We start from the raw sequence: 18,635 nt of genomic DNA on the forward strand, positions 1-18,635 counted from the left end.
GCTCCTGGTCAGGGTTCTTTCCCAGGTCTAAAGTCCAGCCACCTCAGTGTGTCCTCACTTGGTGGAGAGAGTTGTCAGGTGTTACTTTGCTGGCAGGAGAATGAAGCCTGTGGTTAGAGGGTTAAAAACTTCCACCTCTAGGGAGCGGGGACGGGCTGGAGGTTGAACTGATGGTGTCTGTGAAGGAAGCCTCTATAGAAACCAACAGCGCTTCTGGGTGGTGAGCATGGAGTTCCATGCCTTTCCTCGTGCCTGGCACTCTGTATCTCATCTGCCTGTTATTCACATCCTAGTGATAAACTGATAATCTGGTGAGTAAACAAGTTTTCCTGTGTTCTGTGACCCACTGTAGCAAGTTAACTGAACCCAAGAAGTGGGTCACGGGAAGCTGATTTGTAGTCAGTTGGTCAGAAATATAGGTAACAAACTGGACTTGCAACTGGTGCGTGAAGCAGAGCTGGGTCTTGTGAGGTTGAGCACTTTCCTGTGGAATCTGACTCTGTCTGGGTAGATAGCGTCATAACTGGGTTGAATTTTGGATATGCTGCCGACATCCAAGAATTGCTGTTGGTGTGAGGAAGCCAAGGTGCGCACACATACACAGACACACACTCACTCACTCTCTGGAACTGGATCGAGGAATTCCTTTTGCTGAGATGACATAGATTTTGGGCCTAATCAACTCAGTGGGCAGTAGTGCCATTCACTGGAAAGTAGAAGACAGATTTAGGGACTAATCAGATGTTGTGGACATGTCAAGTATGAAATATCTGTGAAACACCAAAGCAGAGATGCAGGCAGGTGGGCTCTGGGTATCTGTCTAGTCAGTTTGGGAGACACTACCAAAGATGGCATCACAGTCACAAGAGAATTAAGCCATCGTGAAAACCCAACTTAATGCAGAAGTCCTGGGACTATCACCTGGAGCAGCTGACATCAGAGCTTGCCCAGAGATTCAATGCTGGTGTTTGGCTGGGATTCTTAGGGCAGGAAGCTACCTGCTCCTCAGAACAAAGCCTGGGCTGCTGGGGGATACACTGGCTCCTTGAGGATGACACCTGCTCAGGAATGAAGGCAACACAAAGGACCAAGCCCTGGGGTGAGAGCCTGGACCCAGCAGTGCCTGACACCACCTCACCTACATTTCCTGTAACAGCATAGTTAGCACACGCTTTTGCTTATCCACGTTTATAAGAAACAGTTTTATTACAGCAATGGGACTGAATGGTATGGAGCGCCATACCCCTTGAGGACATCCTTCCATAAGTGAGCACCAATGTACAACTCTACAGCTTCCCCACTAACCCTTATTAACAACACCTACTTAGTCTGCTCCTGAGACTGTTGAGAGTCTTCTATAACAGGGGTCCCCAACCCCTGGGCCAGTACTGGTCTATGGCCTGTTAGGAACCAGGCCACACAGCAGGAGATGAAAAGACAGTGAACAAAGGAAGATTCATCTGTATTTATATCCACTCCCCATTGCTTGCATTATGACCTGAGTTTCACCTCCCACCCTCTCTGTGGAAAAACTGTTTTTCATGAAATCTGTCCCTGGTGTCAAAAAGGTTGGGGACAGCTGTTTTACAACACACTGTGAACACTCAATTCAGTCTACTGTAGAACCATCTAAACGAACCTCCCTCTTCTGGCAGGAGGGACATCTCAGCTGAAAACCCGCAAATGGGGTCCTGGGCTTGTCAGCACCAAACATGCAGGTCTCCCATCTGCCCCACAGCATTCCTGGAAAAGTGCTGCACTCCAGAGAAACCCTGCACCACTGCAGAGGTGGCCACTCTAGAACAGGGAAGAGGCTAAAAGAAATTAAACCTAAACTCTTCATCACGAGTATCCAAGGTGCCCTTAGACCTTCCTTCTGGACGAAGTCTGCAGACCCTTCGGCTCTTCTTTCTGGCCGCCTCACCTACAGGCTGCACCTGGGCTGAGTGGGCAGCTGTAAGGGAAGAGAAGGACAGTATCAGAATTGAATAATAATAGCAAACATTAACTGCCCTGACAACTCTAAGCTCACTGTAAAAATTAACTTACTGGCTTCTCAAAATTATAAGGTAAGTACTATCATCACACACCCTTAAGAATCACAGATTCACTAACTCTGCCCGTCCAAGCCGGAGTTCTGTGATCCGCCCCCCAGGCTTTCTCCCCGTGGCTTTCCTGAGCCCCCTCCTACTGTGGCAGCCCGCTGCTCGAGGCTTCGCCGTTTCACTGCCCAAGCTTTTCCTCCTGCCCCCTTGAACTAGGCAGTTCTTCATCAACCAGTTCTCAGCTTCTCACCAGTCCTGAGAGCCTGCAGGGCCTCGCGCCACTCGGCTTCTATCTGAGCCCTGTAGTCCCCAAACAAAGAGCGCATCAGCTGCCTCTTCCGGGGTAGGGGTGTTCTCTGGCTGCGCAGGGTTCGGATTGCCCCAAGAGCTTGTTCTTCTGCAGATGAAAACAAAGGACTAGTAACCTCTATCCTCACTTCCAACTGTCCTACCGCAAAGGCAACAATTCCATCCCTTGGCAGCATCTGAGGCCATAGGACTGTCACCGTTTCCCTCCCCCAACTCTACAGACGGGCCCTCACTCTGCTTAGGGGTGGGTCTCTGCATCTTCAGTCCCAGCTCCAGCTTTTCCACGCACCAGGCCAGTTCCCGAGCCAGCTGCTCAGCCTGTGATGGATTGTGGATAGTGACTGTGAGCGGGCATAGGGGCGCTGGGGCCTCCAGCCTCATGCCACAGGAACCCAAAACGCCGCATCTCATCCACTTCCGGCTGTAAATCCGGGACCACACCACAGGCGGGCTCCCGCCCAGAATGCCCCCGGGACTTCACCCTTCCCGACTGAGGCCCGCCCTTGCCTGGGCCTCTGCGCTTAGGGGGGCTTCCTCGGGGGCCTGCTTTTCTGGGGTCTTCCCGCCTCCATTGGCAACAGACGCTCCATCCCGGCTTTTCTTCTTTTGCTTCTTGGTCCTCGAATTAGCGTCACGGCACGTAGGGCGCCCTAAGCAGACGGATTGGATGAGGCCTTCCAGTGGAAGGACTCGGGGCTTTAGGAAGCAGCCTGGGGAACCAGGGGCTGCAGGGTGCACGGGCAGTACCTGGGCCTGGGGCTGCCGCTGTCTCCCGAGCAGGATGTCCTGGAGCCTGGGGAAAGAGGGAAAGAACGAGGGTCATGAGGAGCCGCCGACCGCCCAAAGCCCCGCCACGCGGTCCCCGCCTGCACACCGCTCACCGCCATGCGCTGCCGCCGGGACCGAGGAGGGCTGCGGTCCCACGCCGAATGCGCTCCCAGGGAAACGAGTCTGCGTCGCAGAGTTCCGCGGGGCGGGGGCTGTGCGCGCTGTAGGCGGGGCGCGGACTCTCGGAGCACCTCCTGGACGAGACCCACTCAGGACCTCCTAGGTTGCAGGTGGTCGTGGTGGGTTAGTCTCTCGGTCGTGTCTGACTCTTGCGACCCCGTGGACTGTAGCCCGCCAGCTCCTCTGTCCCTGGGATTCCCCGGGCAAGATACTGGAGAGGTTGCACGTACTGCTCTGGATGAAGGGACGCTACTCAAGGGAATGTACCTTTAAGGCTCACCTGCTAGTGGGGCGGGAACAGTGGGGAAACTGCGGGCTTCCCTGGAGGCCCAGCGGTTAAGAACTTGCCTGCCAACACAGGGGACACGGGTTGGATCCATGGTCTGGGAAGAGCCCGCGTGCCTGGGCAGCTGAGCCCCCAGTTGGCAACTGCTGAAGGCGCGGAGCCTAGACCCTGAATCTGCAACAGAAGCCTCCGCAGCGAGAGGCCTGCGGCTGCAACTCGAGAGTAGCCCTTGCTGGCCATAAGTAGAGAAAGCCCGTGTGCAGCAACAAAGACCCGGCGCGGCCAAAAATACATAAATAATAAAATAAAGAAGGGCCGTAAACAGACATGAATAACTGTCATTGAGAGCGACGCTGTAACAGTGGCCCCAGCACGGCGGGGAGTGGTCAGCAAAGTCCTCCGAGGAGCTGCAGCCCTGACGGGGCTGGTCTGGTAGCAGGAAGGAGGGCGGGGGCGAGCAGCACGGCGAGGTGGGCGGGTCGCGGGGCCTCGGACCGCAACGGAGGCGGCTCCGGTTTCAAGAGAAGTGGAAGAGGGGTGGGAGGGGGTCCGGGGGTTGAGGGAACCCCCTCATCCCTCGGAGGAGTGTCGCAGTATCGCGGCCTTCCCCGGAGGCTGCTGTGTGGTCGGCACCATCTCCCTGCGCTTCCAGGCTCCCGGCCCAGGGCCACCCTACTGCACAGCCGCTGTTGGCCCCGCACGACAGGAGTCAGGGACTTCCCTGTGGCTCAGGCGGTAAAAGCGTCTGCCTACAATGCTGGAGACCCGGGTTAGATCCCTGAGTTGGGAAGATCCCCTGGAGAAGGAACTGGCAACCCACTCCAGTATTCTTCTTGCCTGGAAAATCCCATGGACAGAGGAGCCTGGTAGGCTACACTCCATGGGGTCACAAGGGTCGGACACGACAGAGCGACTTCACTTTCCCTTTCTTTCACAGGGGTCAGGAGGACGGGAGTACGCGGTGCAGTTCATCATTCCTGTCAGTGAAATGTGGGTCGCTTCCTGAGGCAAGAGGATGGGCGGTATCAGAAAGTTGAGTTTGCTCATCCCGATAGTTCCTTCAGTTTTTTTGTTTTGTTTTTTTTTTTTTACCATTTTTTAATTTATTTTTGGCTGTGCTGGGTCTTCATTGCTGCAGGGGCTTGTCTCCAATGGTGCTGAGTGGGGACTACTCTCTAGTTGTGGTTCATGGGCTTCTTATTGTGGTGGCTTCTCTTGTTGTGGACCATGGGCTTTAATAGTTCGGGCTCCTGGGCTCTAGAGCACAGGCTCAATAGCTGTGGTGCGCCGGGTTAGTTGCCCCAGCGCAGGTGGGATCTTCGTGGATCAGGGATTGAACCTGTGTCTTCTGTGTTGGCAGGCAGATTCTTTACCACTGAGCCACCAGGGAAGCCCGTTTCTTTAGTTTTTAAGCAAAAATAAAAGACACATTTTCCATTTTCACCGAGAACTTTATTGAACAATTTATTCAACGTTTTGTTCCACTACTGTCTGCCATTTTTCAGGCAACTTCATAATTTCATCTTCCTAAACATTTTATGTTTTGGAGCAAAGAATTGTTCCAGGAGACTTTTTTTTTTTCTTTCCAGGTGACTTTTACAGTCTTCCAAGGAATAGAAGTTTTTTTCCATGAAGAGAATATTGTACATCTGTATACCTATGACTGATTCATGTTGATGTATTGCAGAAAACAACACATTGTAAAGCAATTATCTTCCAATTAAAAATAATAAAAAAATAATTTTGTAAAGACCAAAATAAATGGAAATCTGAAGGTGCAATGTCTGGTGAACACGGCAGATGAATCAGAATGTCCCAGCCAAGCTCTAACAGTTTTTTCCTGGTCATCAAAGAAACATGCAGTTTTGAATTATCCTGATGGAAGATTTTGCATTTTCTGTTGACTAATTCTGGACACTTTCTGTCAAGTGCTGCCTTCAGTTGATCTAATTGGGAGCAGTACTTGTTGGAATTAATTGTTTGGTTTTCTGGAAAAATCTCATAACAGACGACTCCCTTCCACTCCCATCACATACACAACATTACCTTCTTTGGATGAAGACTGGCCTTTGGTGTGGTTGGTGTTGGTTCATTTTTCTTGCCCCAAGATCTCTTCCATTCCACATTAAAGTATAGTATCCACTTTTAATTGCCTGTCACAATTTGTTTAAAAACAGAAAGTTTTCATTATGTTTTTTTTTTTTAGCCCAATTAGTTTTTATCAAAGTTTAGTATTATGCGATCATGTCCTGTGTTCTTCACAAATGTGAGAAATTCTTCAGGGCTCAATCCCATGGTTGCAGCATTGGTCATTGGATGAAAGTACACCTTTTCATATCCACCTTCCAAAAAGGCAGAATCCAGAACAAACTTCACATCTCCATCATCACAGAAGAGTGCCAATGGTGTGGCACAACCTTGGCCAACTTTCAGTTTTTCTAGCATGGCTGCTTCATCAGCAAACCGCAGGTTTCCACTCCCGACACCTAACTGCTTGGCGAGATCATTTAAATTAATTTGTCTATCATGAAGAACTGTCACCAGCCAATAGCCTTTTTTCTTTTTGTCCTTAAGAAATAAGTTCTTACTGTGTGCGCCTTTCGAATGCTGGATATGAGGCATCATTTCTTCAACTGTAAACACCTTGGTGTCCCGCATGCATCATAGCCTCTGCAGAAACGTTTTACTGCTTGGCAACTTACATACGCAGGCCAGTTTGAGATGCACAAGTTCTCAATATGTTGCGCTCTGGGTGCTCCACGACCTCTGTGCGAATGGCCAGGGCGGCGAGCCGCTGCTCCAGCGCCGCCCGCAACTCAGCGCCTGCCATGCTGTCCTCGTGGAGGCGGCTAGAGACCCGGCCGAGGGGCGGGGCGTGGCTTCCCGCGGACTGCCCACTGCCTCATTATGTTTAAGTAGAGAATCACATGTGGAAATATCGTCAAGGTTTTTTCACTTATGTGGAACCCAAACATCAAAGTGATGAACATAACCAAGCTGTTGTAACTGATTTTCAATGCTTGATTCGGATATTTTGAATATGTTGGCTATCTCCCCCATGCTGTAATTTGCTTGTTCTCAATTAATGTTCTTAATTTGATTGCTGTCAACTTCAACTTGTCTACCCTACTGTGGAGCATCATCCAGAACGAAAGATCCAGCACGAAACTTCACAAACCACTTTTGACACGTTCAATCAGTCCCAGTACCTTCTTCATATACTGCAAACAAATCTTTTTTTTTTTTTTTGTATTTCAGTTGTGTTTTTACCTTTCTTGAAATTATAAAGCATAATAGGCCAAAAATGTTGCTTTTCCCCTAACATCTCTAATATTAAAATAGTTACACAAAAAGTTACCGACTTCCCTAGTTGTCCAGTGGTTAAGACACCATGTTTCCACTGCAGGAAGCACAGGTTTGATCCCTGGTCAAGGAAGTAAGATCCTACATTCTGCTCACAGTGGTTGAATAGAAAAAAGAAAAATTTACCGATTTTGGTAAGTTGTTTTAAATGCACACCCATACAACAGCTGTCACAGTGCAATCTAACAAAATTGCTTACAATGAAGTTAAAGACAACTAAGCACTACTAGAGCCATCTTATGGAAAAAACTGAATGAACTTTTTGGCCAACTCAAAAAGCTAACATATTAGGTATTTATTGAGGGGTAATGAATTACCAGGAAACGTAGCAGATTGAAAATATCAAACATTCATTAACTCATAGTGTCTGAGAATCAGGAATCTAGCAAAGCATAGCTGGTTGGTTCTAGCTCAGTCTTTCTCTTCAGGGAGTAATACCAAAGACGTTTTAGGTGTTTTTTATTTTAATTTATTTTTTGGTAGACATATTATAAAATAACCACAGTTAGGATGTCTTTAAGTTCTGGGAAACGAGAGTTTTGGAGGTGAGTAAATTCCAGATGCTAAGGGGGTTTCCCCTGCTTTCTTTGGCTGTGAACTCTCTTTATGACTTGGCCAGGACTACTTCCTGCAGAAGCCTTCTTAGCCCAGACATGTGTGCCTGAACTTGAGCCTCACTCCAGATGATGATGCTTTTTTTTTTTTTCCATTTGTTTCTATTAGTTGGAGGCTAAATACTTTACAAGATTGTAGTGGTTTTTGCCATACATTGACATGAATCAGCCATGGATTTACATGTATTCCCCATCCCGATCCCCACTCCCACCTCCCTCCCCACCCCATCCCTCTGGGTCTTCCCAGTGCACCAGCCCCGAGCACTTGTCTCATGCATCCAACCTGGGCTGGTGATCTGTTTCACACTTGATAATATACATGTTTCGACGCTGTTCTCTCAAAACATCCCACCCTCGCCTTCTCCCACAGAGTCCAAGAGTCTATTCTGTACATCTGTGTCTCTTTTTTCTGTTTTGCATATAGGGTTATCATTACCATCTTTCTAAATTCCATATATATGCGTTAGTATACTGTATTGGTCTTTATCTTTCTGGCTTACTTCACTCTGTATAACAGGCTCCAGTTTCATCCATCTCATTAGAACTGATTCAAATTAATTCTTTTTAATGGCTGAGTAATATTCCATGGTGTATATGTACCACAGCTTCCTTATCCATTCATCTGCTGATGGGCATCTAGGTTGCTTCCATGTCCTGGCTATTATAAACAGTGCTGCGATGAACATTGGGGTGCACGTGTCTCTTTCAGATCTGGTTTCCTCGGTGTGTATGCCCAGAAGTGGGATTGCTGGGTCATATGGCAGTTCTATTTCCAGTTTTTTAAGGAATCTCCACACTGTTCTCCATAGCGGCTGTACTAGTTTGCATTCCCACCAACAGTGTAAGAGGGTTCCCTTTTCGCCACACCCTCTCCATCGTTTATTGCTTGTAGACTTTTGGATAGCAGCCATCCTGACTGGTGTGTAATGGCACCTCATTGTGGTTTTGATTTGCATTTCTCTGATAATGAGTGATGTTGAGCATCTTTTCATGTGTTTGTTAGCCATCTGTATGTCTTCTTTGGAGAAATGTCTGTTTAGTTCTTTGGCCCATTTTTTGATTGGGTCATTTATTTTTCTGGAATTGAGCTGCAGGAGTTGCTTGTATATTTTTGAGATTAATCCTTTGTTGTTGCTTCATTTGCTATTATTTTCTCCCATTCTGAGGGCTGTCTTTTCACCTTGCTTATAGTTTCCTTTGTTGTGCAAAAGCTTTTAAGTTTCATTAGGTCCCATTTGTTTATTTTTGCTTTTATTTCCAATATTCTGGGAGGTGGGTCATAGAGGATCCTGCTGTGATTTATGTAGGAGAGTGTTTTGCCTATGTTCTCCTCTAGGAGTTTTATAGTTTCTGGTCTTACATTTAGATCTTTAATCCATTTTGAGTTTATTTTTGTGTATTGTGTTAGAAAGTGTTCTAGTTTCATTCTTTTACAAGTGGTTGACCAGTTTTCCCAGCACCACTTGTTAAAGAGGTTGTCTTTTTTCCATTGCATATCCTTGTCTCCTTTGTTGAAGATAAGGTGTCCATAGGTACATGGATTTATCTCTGGGCTTTCTATTCTGTTCCATTGATCTATATTTCTGTCTTTGTGCCAATACCATACTGTTTTGATGACTGTGGCTTTGTAGTATAGTCTGAAGTCAGGCAGGTTGATTCCTCCAGTTCCATTCTTCTTTTTCAAGATTACTTTGGCTATTCGAGGTTTTTTGTATTTCCATACAAATTGTGAAATTATTTGTTCTAGTTCTGTGAAAAATACCATTGGTAGCTTGATAGGGATTGCATTGAATTTATAGATTGCTTTGGGTAGTATAGTCATTTTGACAATATTGATTCTTCCAATCCATGAACAGGGTATATTTCTCCATCTGTTTGTGTCCTCTTTGATTTCTTTCATCAGTGTTTTATAGTTTTCTATGTATAGGTCTTTTGTTTCTTTAGGCAGATATACTCCTAAGTATTTTATTCTTGTTGTTGCAATGGTGAATGGTATTGTTTCCTTAATTTCTCTTTCTGTTTTCTCATTGTTAGTGTATAGGAATGCAAGGGATTTCTGTGTGTTAATTTTATAATCTGCAACTTTACTATATTCATTGATTAGCTCTAGTAATTTTCTGGTAGAGTATTTAGGGTTTTCTATGTAGAGGATTATGTCATCTGCAAAAACTCTCCAGAAAGCAGGAATAGAAGGAACATACCTCAACATAATAAAAGCTATTATGACAAACCCACAGCAAACATTATCCTCAATGGTGAAAAATTGAAAGCATTTCCCTTAAAATCAGGAACAAGACAAGGGTGCCCACTCTCAACACGACTATTCAACATAGTTTTGGAAGTTTTGGCCACAGCAATCAGAGCAGAAAAAGAAGTAAAAGCAATCCAGATAGGAAAAGAAGAAGTGAAACTCTCACTGTTTGCAGATGCTTCTTCTTCCACAACCATTACTCCCAGTCAGTCACTGAGTCCTATTAATTTGTTGTTGGTCAGTCACTAAGTCATGTCTGACTCTTTGTGACCCCATGGACTGCAGCACACCAGGCTTCCCTGTCCTTCACTATCTCCCAGGGCTTCCTTAAACTCATGTCCATTGAGTCAGTGATGCCATTCAAGCATCTCACCCTCTGTCATCCCCTTCTCCTGCCTTCAATCTTTCCCAGTATCAGGGTGTTTTATAACAAGTTGGCACTTCACCTCAGGTGGCCAAAGTATTGGAGCTTCAGCTTCAGCATCAGTCCTTCCAATGAATATTCATGATTTATTTGCTTTAGGATGACAGGTTTGATCTCCTTGCAGTCGAAGGGACTCTCGAGAGTCTTCTCCAACACGACAGTTCAAAAACATTAATTTTTCAGCGCTCAGCCTTCTTTGTGGTCCAACTCTCATATCCATACATGACTACTGGAAAAACCAGAGTTTTGATGGTGCAAACCTTTGTTTGCCGTCTCTGCTTTTTAATACGCTATCTAGGTTGGTCATAGCTTTTCTTTTAAGGAGCAAGCATCTTTTATTTCATGGCTGCAGTAACCATCTGCAGTGATTTTGGAGCCTAAGAAAACAGTCTGTCACTGTTACCATTGTTTCCCCATCTATTTGTCATGAAATGATGGGACCGGGTGTCATGACCTTAGATTTTTGAATATTGAGCTTTAAACCAACATTTTCACTCTCCTCTTTCACCTTTATCAAGAGGCTCTTTAGTTTCTCTTCACTTTCTTGCATATTTCTCCCAGCAATTGCCATATTTCTCCCAGCAATCTTTATTCCAGTTTGTGCTTCATCCAGCCCAGCATTTTGCATGATATACTCTTCATGTAAGTTCAATAAGCAGGGTGACCATATACAACCTTGACATACTCCTTTCCCAATTTGGAACCAGTCCATTGTTCTATGTCCAGTTCTAATTGTTGCTTCTTGATCTGCATCCAAGTTTCTCAGGAGACAGGTCACGTGGTCTGGTATTCCCATCTCTTGAAGAATTTTTCACAGTTTGTTGTGATCCACATAGTCAAAGGCTTTGGTGTAGTCAATAAAGCAGAAGTAGATGTTTCTCTGGGATTCTCTTGCTTTTTCTATGATCCAACGGATGTTGGTAGGTTCCTCTGCCTTTTCTAAATCCAGCTTGAACATCTGGATGTTCATGGTTCATGTACTGTTGAAGCCTAACTTGGAGAATTTTGAGCATTACTTTGTTGGCATGTGAAATGAGTGCAATTATGTGGTAGTTTGATCATTCTTTAACATTGTCTTTCTTTAGGATTGGAATGAAAACTGATCTTTTCCAGTCCTGTGGCCACTGCTGAGTTTTCCAAATTTGCTGGCATATTGAGTGCAGCACTTTCACAGCATTATCGTTTAGGATTTGAAATAGCTCAACTGGAATTCCATCACCTCCACTAGCTTTGTTCATAGTGATGCTTCCTAAGGCCCACCTGACTTCCAGGTGTCTGGCTCTAGGTGAGTGATCACACCATCATGGATCATGAAGATCCTTTTTGTATAGTTCTTCTGTGTATTCTAGCCACCTTTTCTTAATATTTTCTGCTTCTGTTAGGTCCATACCATTTCTGTCCTTTATTGTGTTCATCTTTGCATGAAATGTTCCCTTGGTATCTCTAATTTTCTTGAAGAGATCTCTAGTCTTTCCCATTCTATTGTTTTCCTCTATTTCTTTGCACTGATCACTGAGGAAGGCTTTCTTATCTCTCCTTGCTATTCTTCAGAACTCTGCATTCAAATGGGGATATCTTTCCTTTTCTCCTTTGCCTTTTGATTCTCTTCTTTTCTCAGCTATTTGTAAGCTCTCCTCAGACAACCATTTTGCCTTTTTGCATTTCTTTTTCTCCTGGATGGTTTTGATAACACCCTCCTGTACAATGTTGTGAACCTCCATCCACAGTTCTTCAGGCACTCTGTCTATCAGATCTAATCCCTTGAATCTATTTGTCACTTCCACTGTATAATAGTAAGGGATTTGATTTCAGTCATACCTGAATGGCCTAGTGGTTTTCCCTACTTTTTTCAATTTAAGCCTGAATTTTGCAATAAGGAGTTCATGACTTGAGCCACAGTTAGCTCCTGGTCTTGTTTTTGCTGACTGTATAGAGCTTCTCCATCTTCAGCTGCAAAGAATATAATCAATATGATTTCACTATTGACCATCTGGTCATGTCCATGTGTAGAGTCGTCTCTTATGTTGCTGGAAGAGGGTGGTTGCTGTAACCAATGTGTTCTCTTGGCAAAACTCTATTAGCCTTTGCCCTGCTTAATTTTGTACTCCAAGGCCAAATTTGCCTACTATTCCAGGTATCTCTTGACTTCCTACTTTTGCATTCCAGTCCCCTATGATGAAAAGAACATCTTTTTTTGGTATTAGTTCTAGAAGGTCATGTAGGTCTTCATAGAATGGTTCAACTTCAGCTTCTTTGGCATTAGTGGTTGAGGCACAGACTTGGATTACTGTGATGTTGAATGGTTTGCCTTGGAAACAAACAGAGATCACTCTGTCATTTTTGAGATTTGACCTAGGTACTGCATTTTGGACTCTTTTGTTGACTATGAGGGCTACTCCCTTTCTTATAAGGGATTCTTTCCCACAGTAGTAGATAGAATGGTCATCTGAATTAAATTCACCCATTCTGGTCCATTTTGGTTCACTGATTCCTTCAATGTCGATGTTCACTCTTGCCATCTCCTGTTTGACCACTTCCAATTTACCTTGATTCATGGACCTAACGTTCCAGGTTCCTACGCAATGTTGTTCTTTACAGCATCAGACTTTGTTTTACAGGAAGAGAAGGGGATGATAGAGGATGAGACGGTTGGATGGCATCACTAACTCGGTGGGTATGAGTTTGAACAAGCCTCAGGAGTTGGTGATGGACAGGGAAGACTGGTGTGCTGCAGTCCATGGCGTTGCAAAGATTCGGACACGACTGAGCAACTGAAATGGACTGAACTGAACTTTACTTTAACCACCTATCAGTTTATCTGCTAACTAATCTCCACCCCTCTCCACCATGCAACACGCACTGTCTCTGACCTGAACTGCATTTGAGTTCTTGTTCATCTCTCTGGCTGCATTTTGCCTCCCTCCTGTCTTTTCTGAACCACCATGTGGTGGGAGTAGTCTTTAGAAAACAAAACTGTGATGCTCTCCTGCCTAGAAATCTTCTATTTCTTCCAGCATAAAGTCCAAGCTCCTGACTTCTAACCAGCACATGCCCCATAAATCATGCAGAGGCAACTATTTCCAGACCTCACTGCTCTGGCCCTGCTGATCTGCCAGCCTTCTGAGCCTCACCCCCCACTTCTCCTTACAGGCCCCTGCAACCCCCACTGCCCTCTGCTTGACCAGCCACCTCATTTTTCTTCCCTGACAATATGAGCACCTGTTCAAACCCCCAGAATCAGGCAGTAGGTGTTTGCAGAACTTTAGCGAGGAAGAAGTAGAAAGTCTAGTCTTCCATGTTATCAAATCTCTTCTTCATTGCCTCCCACCCTGGTATGTTATAAAGGCTCAGAAAATGGACGGCAAGCCTTCATCTAGCTGTGCCTGGCTGTATGCACCCCCTCAGCCACTCCAGAAACCACTCCTAACGTTTCACTCTCAACCATCAAGGCTCTTCCTGTCTCCTGAGACACACTTGTATCACTGACACAATCTTTCCTTGGCACATTTACCTAGCCTGTTTAAGATATAAATATTTATGTACAGTCCATTCTCATCATTCCTGGTATTTCTATAAAGTAGCTGAGAACAGTGAATTAGGAAATAACAAACCACTGCTCCTGCAAGAAATGCAGTTAGGATTCTAGGAGCCTCTGGTCACAACATCTTCATTAACCAATCAATACATGACCTTCTTTTATGCGTGTTTCTCTCTAAAGACAGCTTATTTGCTATATACTGTTGATTCCTAAACATTGAACTCAGCCAACAGCACTATGACTTGTACTGAGTGAAGTTCATGTAGCACATTTTTCTCTCCAGAAAGACATCACATCACAGTTCTCTTGCTCTTAGGGACATTAGATAGCACTTCAGCACTATGCTTGAGGCAATTTTAAACAGTGAAACCCCCAACATAGAGCATAAAGATAAAAAAAAAGTATGGCAATTAAAATACAGGTTCATCTTGGAGATATGACACGTTCAGTTCCGGAGTACCACAATAAAATGAGTGACACAATAAAAGTCAGATGTATTTTTTAGTTTCCAGTGAATATAAAAGTTATTAGTTAGTTAAGTGTGCAATAGCATTATGTCTAAAAAACAATGTACGTACATTAATAAAAATAGTGCTAAAAATGCCAACCATAATCTGAGTCTTTAGCAAGTCATGTAGTATTAAAAACATCAAATATCATTGACTGTGCATTATCATAACAAATATAATAATGATAGGTTTGAAATATTGCAAAATACAAAAATCTGACACCCAAACAGGACGTGAGCAAATGGTGTTGGTAACTGTGCTGTATTATCAGTTTCTGTCTCAGGTATTTGATGTTCTGTTGTTAGGTGCACACATGGCAAGGTGCCTTGTGTTTTCTTGTAGACATGATCCCTTTGTCATATTTAATACCCCCTCTTTGTCCCTGATAACTTTATTTGCTCCAATGTCAGAAATCAATATAGATACTCCAACTTTCTTTTCGTTAGTGTTAGCATGGTATGCCTTTCTCCTCCCTTTATTTTTAATCTGTATTTTTGTATTTAAAAGTGGGTTTCTTACAGACAATGTGTAATTAGGTCTTCTCTTTTATCTGCTTTGGCAGTCTCTGTCTTTCAATTGGTGTAGCTAGACATTCACTGTTAAAGTGATTATTAATATGGTAGTTACTGTTTTTTATTCACTACACTTGATTTCTTTTTAGAAATCTTGCCCTCTTCTCCTGTCTTCTCTGGTTTAACTGAGCATTTTATCGGATTCAATTTTTCCTACTACTTAGCATATCAATGATACTTTTAAAGAATTTTAAGGTTTGTTTTAGAGTGTGCAGTGTGTATTAGAACTAATGTAAGTCTACCTCCAAATAATACTGCATTGCCTCACAGGCAGCACAGGTACTTACAACCCAGTCCCGACTTCCCTCCTGTCCTCAGGACACTGCTACCATCCACCTTACACAGGCAACAGTTACCCAATACACTGTCAAGACTATTACTCTGAAAGCCAGTGACCTTTCATTTTAATTAGGAATAAGACAAATAAAAGATTTTCTTTTACCTTCACTTGTTTCTTCTCAGATCTTCTTCCTTCTGTAGGTAGATCCAGGTTTCCTGCATCACTTGCAGTCTCTCTTGTTGTTCTTCAGTTGTTAAGTCATGTCTGGCTCTTTGTGACCCCATGGATGGCAGCACCCCTGTTCTTGTCTATCTCCTGGAGTGTGATCAAATTCATGTCCACTGAGTTGGTGATGCTATCTAACAATCTCATCCTCTGCCACCCCGCCTCTCCTTTTGCTTTCAATCCTTCCCAGCATCATGGTCTTTTCCAATAAGTCGGCTCCTTGCATCAGGTGGCCAAAGTATTGGAGCTTCAGCATCAGTCCTTCCAATGAATATTCAGGGCTGATTTCCTTTAGGATTGACTGGTTTGATCTTGCCATCTAAGAGACTCTTAAGAGTCTTCTCCAGCATCACAATAAAAAAAATCAGTTCTTCAGTGCTCAGCCTCCTTTATGGTCCAACTCTCACATCTGTACCTGACTACTGGAAAAACCATAGCTTTGACAATATGGACCTTTGTTGGCAAGGTGATATTTTTGCTTTTTAACATACTGTCTAGATATATCATAGCTTTCCTTCCAAGGAGCAAGTGTCTTTTAATTTTGTGGCTGCAGTCACCATTCACTGTGATTTTAGAGCCCAAGAAAATAAAATCTGTCACTGCTCCCACCTTTCCCCCCTCCTATTTGCCATGATGTGATGGGACTGGATGCCATGATCTTAGTTCTTTTGGATGTTGAGTTGCAAGCCAGCTTTTGCACTCTCCTTTTTCACCCTTATCAAGAGACTCTTTAGTTCCTCTTCACTTTCTGCCATTAAAATGGTATCATCTGCATGAGGTTGTTGGTGTTTCTCCCGGCAATCTTGATTCCAGCTGATTCATCCAATCTGGCATTTCACATGATGTGCTCTGTATATAAGTTAAATAAGCAGGGTGACAATATACAGCCTTGATGTACTCCTTTCCCAGTTTTGAACCAGCCCATTGTTTCGTGCCCAGTTCTAATTGTTGCTTCTTGACGCACACACAGGCTTCCCCAGAGACAGGTAAGGTGATCTGGCACACTCGTCTCTTTAGGAACCCCCACAGTTTATTGTGACCCACACAGTCAGAGGCTTCGGTGCAGGAGTAGAAGTGGATGGATCAGAAGCAGGAGTTTCCAGGAGTCTCTCGCCTTCCTCATGACCCAGCAAGTGTCAGCACATAGAGCTCTGCTTCCTCTGCCTCTTTGAAATCTAGTTTTTACATCTGGAAGTTCTCAGTTCATGTATGGCTGAAGCCTACCTTGAGAATTTTGAGCATAACCTTCCTAGCATGTGAAATGAGCACAACTGTACAGTACTTTGAGCATTCTTTGGCATTGCCTTTCTTTGGGACTGGGAAAATTGGCCTTTTCCAGTCCTGTGACCATGGTTGAATTTTCCAAATTTGCTGACATACTGAGTGCAGCACTTGGACGGCATCATCTTTTAGGATTTGAAACAGCTCAAGTGGAATTCCAGCCTCTTCACTAGCTCTATTTGTAGTAATACTTCCTAAGGCCCACTTGACTTCGTATTCCAGGATGTCTGACTCTAGGTGAGTGACCACACCATCATGGTTATCCAGGTATTTAAAACCTTTTCTGTATAGTTCTTCTGTGTATACTTGCCACCTCTTTTAAATCTCTTCTGCTTCTGTTAGGTCCTTACCAGTTCTGTCATTTATTGTGCCCATCCTTGCATGAGATGTTCTGTTGATATCTCCAATTTTCTTGAAGAGATCTCTAGTGTTTCCCATTCAATTGTTTTCCTCTATTTCTTTGCATTGCTCACTTAAGAAGGCTTTCTTTCTTCTTTTTTTTCTTTTCTTTTTTTTTCTTTTAAGAAGGCTTTCTTATCTCTCACTGCTCTTCTCTGGAACTCTGCATTCAGTTGGGTGTATCTTTCCCTTTCTCCTTTGCCTTTTGCTTCTCTTCTTTCCTCAGCTATTATAAAGCCTCCTCAGATAACCACTTGTCTTCTTATATTTCTTTTTCCTTGAAATGGATTTGGTCACTGCTTCCTGTACAATGTTACGAACCTCCATCTATAGCTCTTCAGGCACTCTGTCTACCTGATATAATCCCATGAATCTGTTTGTCACCTCCACTGTATAATCATAAGAGATTTAATTTAGGTCGTATCTGAATGGCCTAGTGGTTTTCCCTACTTTCTTCAATTTAAGCCTGAATTTTGCAATAAGGAGATCATGATCTGAGCAACAGTCAGCTCCAGGTCTTATTTTTGGTGACTGTATACAGTTTCTCCATCTTCAGCTGCAAAGAACACAATCGATCTGATTTCAGTGTTCACTATCTGGTGATGTCCATGGGTAGAGTCATTACATTAGCGACTGGGTCATAGACTTGGATTACTGTGATGTTGAATGGGTCACCTTGGAAGCAAACTGAGATCACTGTCATTTTTGAGATTGCACCCAAGTATTGCATTTTGGACTCTTCTGTTGACTATGAGGGCTATTACATTTCTTCCAAAGGTTTCTTGTCCACAGTAGTAGATAGAATGGTCATCTGAATTAAATTAGCCCATTCCCATTCATTTTCCAGTTTTCATTCCAATCCCCAAGTAAGACAATGCCAAAGAATGCTCAAAATACTGCACAATTGCACTCATCTCATATGCTAGCAAAGTAATGCTCAAAATTCTCCAAGCCAAGCTTCAATGGTATGTGAACTGTGAACTTCCAGATGTTCAAGCTGGATTTAAAAAAGGCAGAGGAACCAGAGATCAAATTGCCAACATCCATTGGATTATTGAAAAAGCAAGAGAATTCCAGAAAAACATCTACTTCTGCTTTACTGACTTTTCCAAAGCCTTTGACTGTGTGGATCACAATAAACTGTGGAAAATTATGAAAGAGATGGGAATACCAGATCACGTGACCTGCCTCCTGAGAAATCTGTATGCAGATTGGGAAGCTACAGTTAGAACTGGACATGGAACAACAGAATGGTTCCAAATTGGGAAAGGAGTATGTCAAGGCTGTATATTGTCACCCTGCTTATTTAACTTATATGCAGAGTACATCATGCAAAATGCCAGGCTAGATGAAGCACAAGCTGGAATCAAGATTGCCAGGAGAAATATCAATAACCTCAGATATTTAGATGACACCACCCTTACGGCAGAAATCGAAGAAGAACTAAATAACCTCTTGATGAAAGTGAAAGAAGAGAGTGAAAAAGTTGGCTTAAAACTCAACATTCAGAAAACTAAGATCATGGTATCTGGTCCTATCACTTCAAGGCAAATATATGGGGAAACAATGGGAACAGTGACAGATTGTTTTC

At 43.9% G+C, this 18,635-nt stretch overlaps 2 protein-coding genes across 2 annotated transcripts; both read right to left on the reverse strand.

The window, feature by feature from the left end:
- Positions 1-1,183: 1,183 nt before the first annotated feature.
- C12H8orf33 (chromosome 12 C8orf33 homolog) lies at positions 1,184-3,334 on the reverse strand. Its single transcript, XM_043484449.1, has 6 exons — positions 3,236-3,334; positions 3,102-3,147; positions 2,862-3,004; positions 2,588-2,672; positions 2,296-2,442; positions 1,184-1,954 (listed from the first exon to the last, which is right to left on the reverse strand). Exons 1-6 carry the CDS (start codon positions 3,239-3,241, stop codon positions 1,815-1,817), a joined length of 567 nt encoding a protein of 188 aa, XP_043340384.1. The 5' UTR covers positions 3,242-3,334; the 3' UTR covers positions 1,184-1,814.
- Positions 3,335-5,799: 2,465 nt separating this feature from the next.
- LOC122451474 (prolyl-tRNA synthetase associated domain-containing protein 1-like) lies at positions 5,800-6,433 on the reverse strand. The gene is made up of 2 exons (XM_043484456.1): positions 6,337-6,433; positions 5,800-6,233 (listed from the first exon to the last, which is right to left on the reverse strand). The coding sequence occupies exons 1-2, from the start codon at positions 6,416-6,418 to the stop codon at positions 5,800-5,802; spliced, it is 516 nt and encodes a 171-aa protein (XP_043340391.1). The 5' UTR covers positions 6,419-6,433.
- Positions 6,434-18,635: the final 12,202 nt, after the last annotated feature.

This window comes from Cervus canadensis, chromosome 12, assembly GCF_019320065.1.
Source record: "Cervus canadensis isolate Bull #8, Minnesota chromosome 12, ASM1932006v1, whole genome shotgun sequence".
Classification (NCBI taxonomy): domain Eukaryota; kingdom Metazoa; phylum Chordata; class Mammalia; order Artiodactyla; family Cervidae; genus Cervus; species Cervus canadensis.

Coding starts and splice junctions, on each gene's coding strand:
- C12H8orf33 (XM_043484449.1), bottom strand. Junction 2,443..2,587: donor GAGACCCACCCCTAAGCAGA/GTGAGGGCCCGT, acceptor TTTCATCTGCAG/AAGAACAAGCTCTTGGGGCA. Junction 1,955..2,295: donor CCTGCAGGCTCTCAGGACTG/GTGAGAAGCTGA, acceptor CTTCCCTTACAG/CTGCCCACTCAGCCCAGGTG.
- LOC122451474 (XM_043484456.1), bottom strand. CDS start 6,418: ATGGCAGGCGCTGAGTTGCGGGCGGCGCTGGAGCAGCGGCTCGCCGCC. Junction 6,234..6,336: donor AGAGGTCGTGGAGCACCCAG/AGCGCAACATAT, acceptor TGCGGGACACCA/AGGTGTTTACAGTTGAAGAA.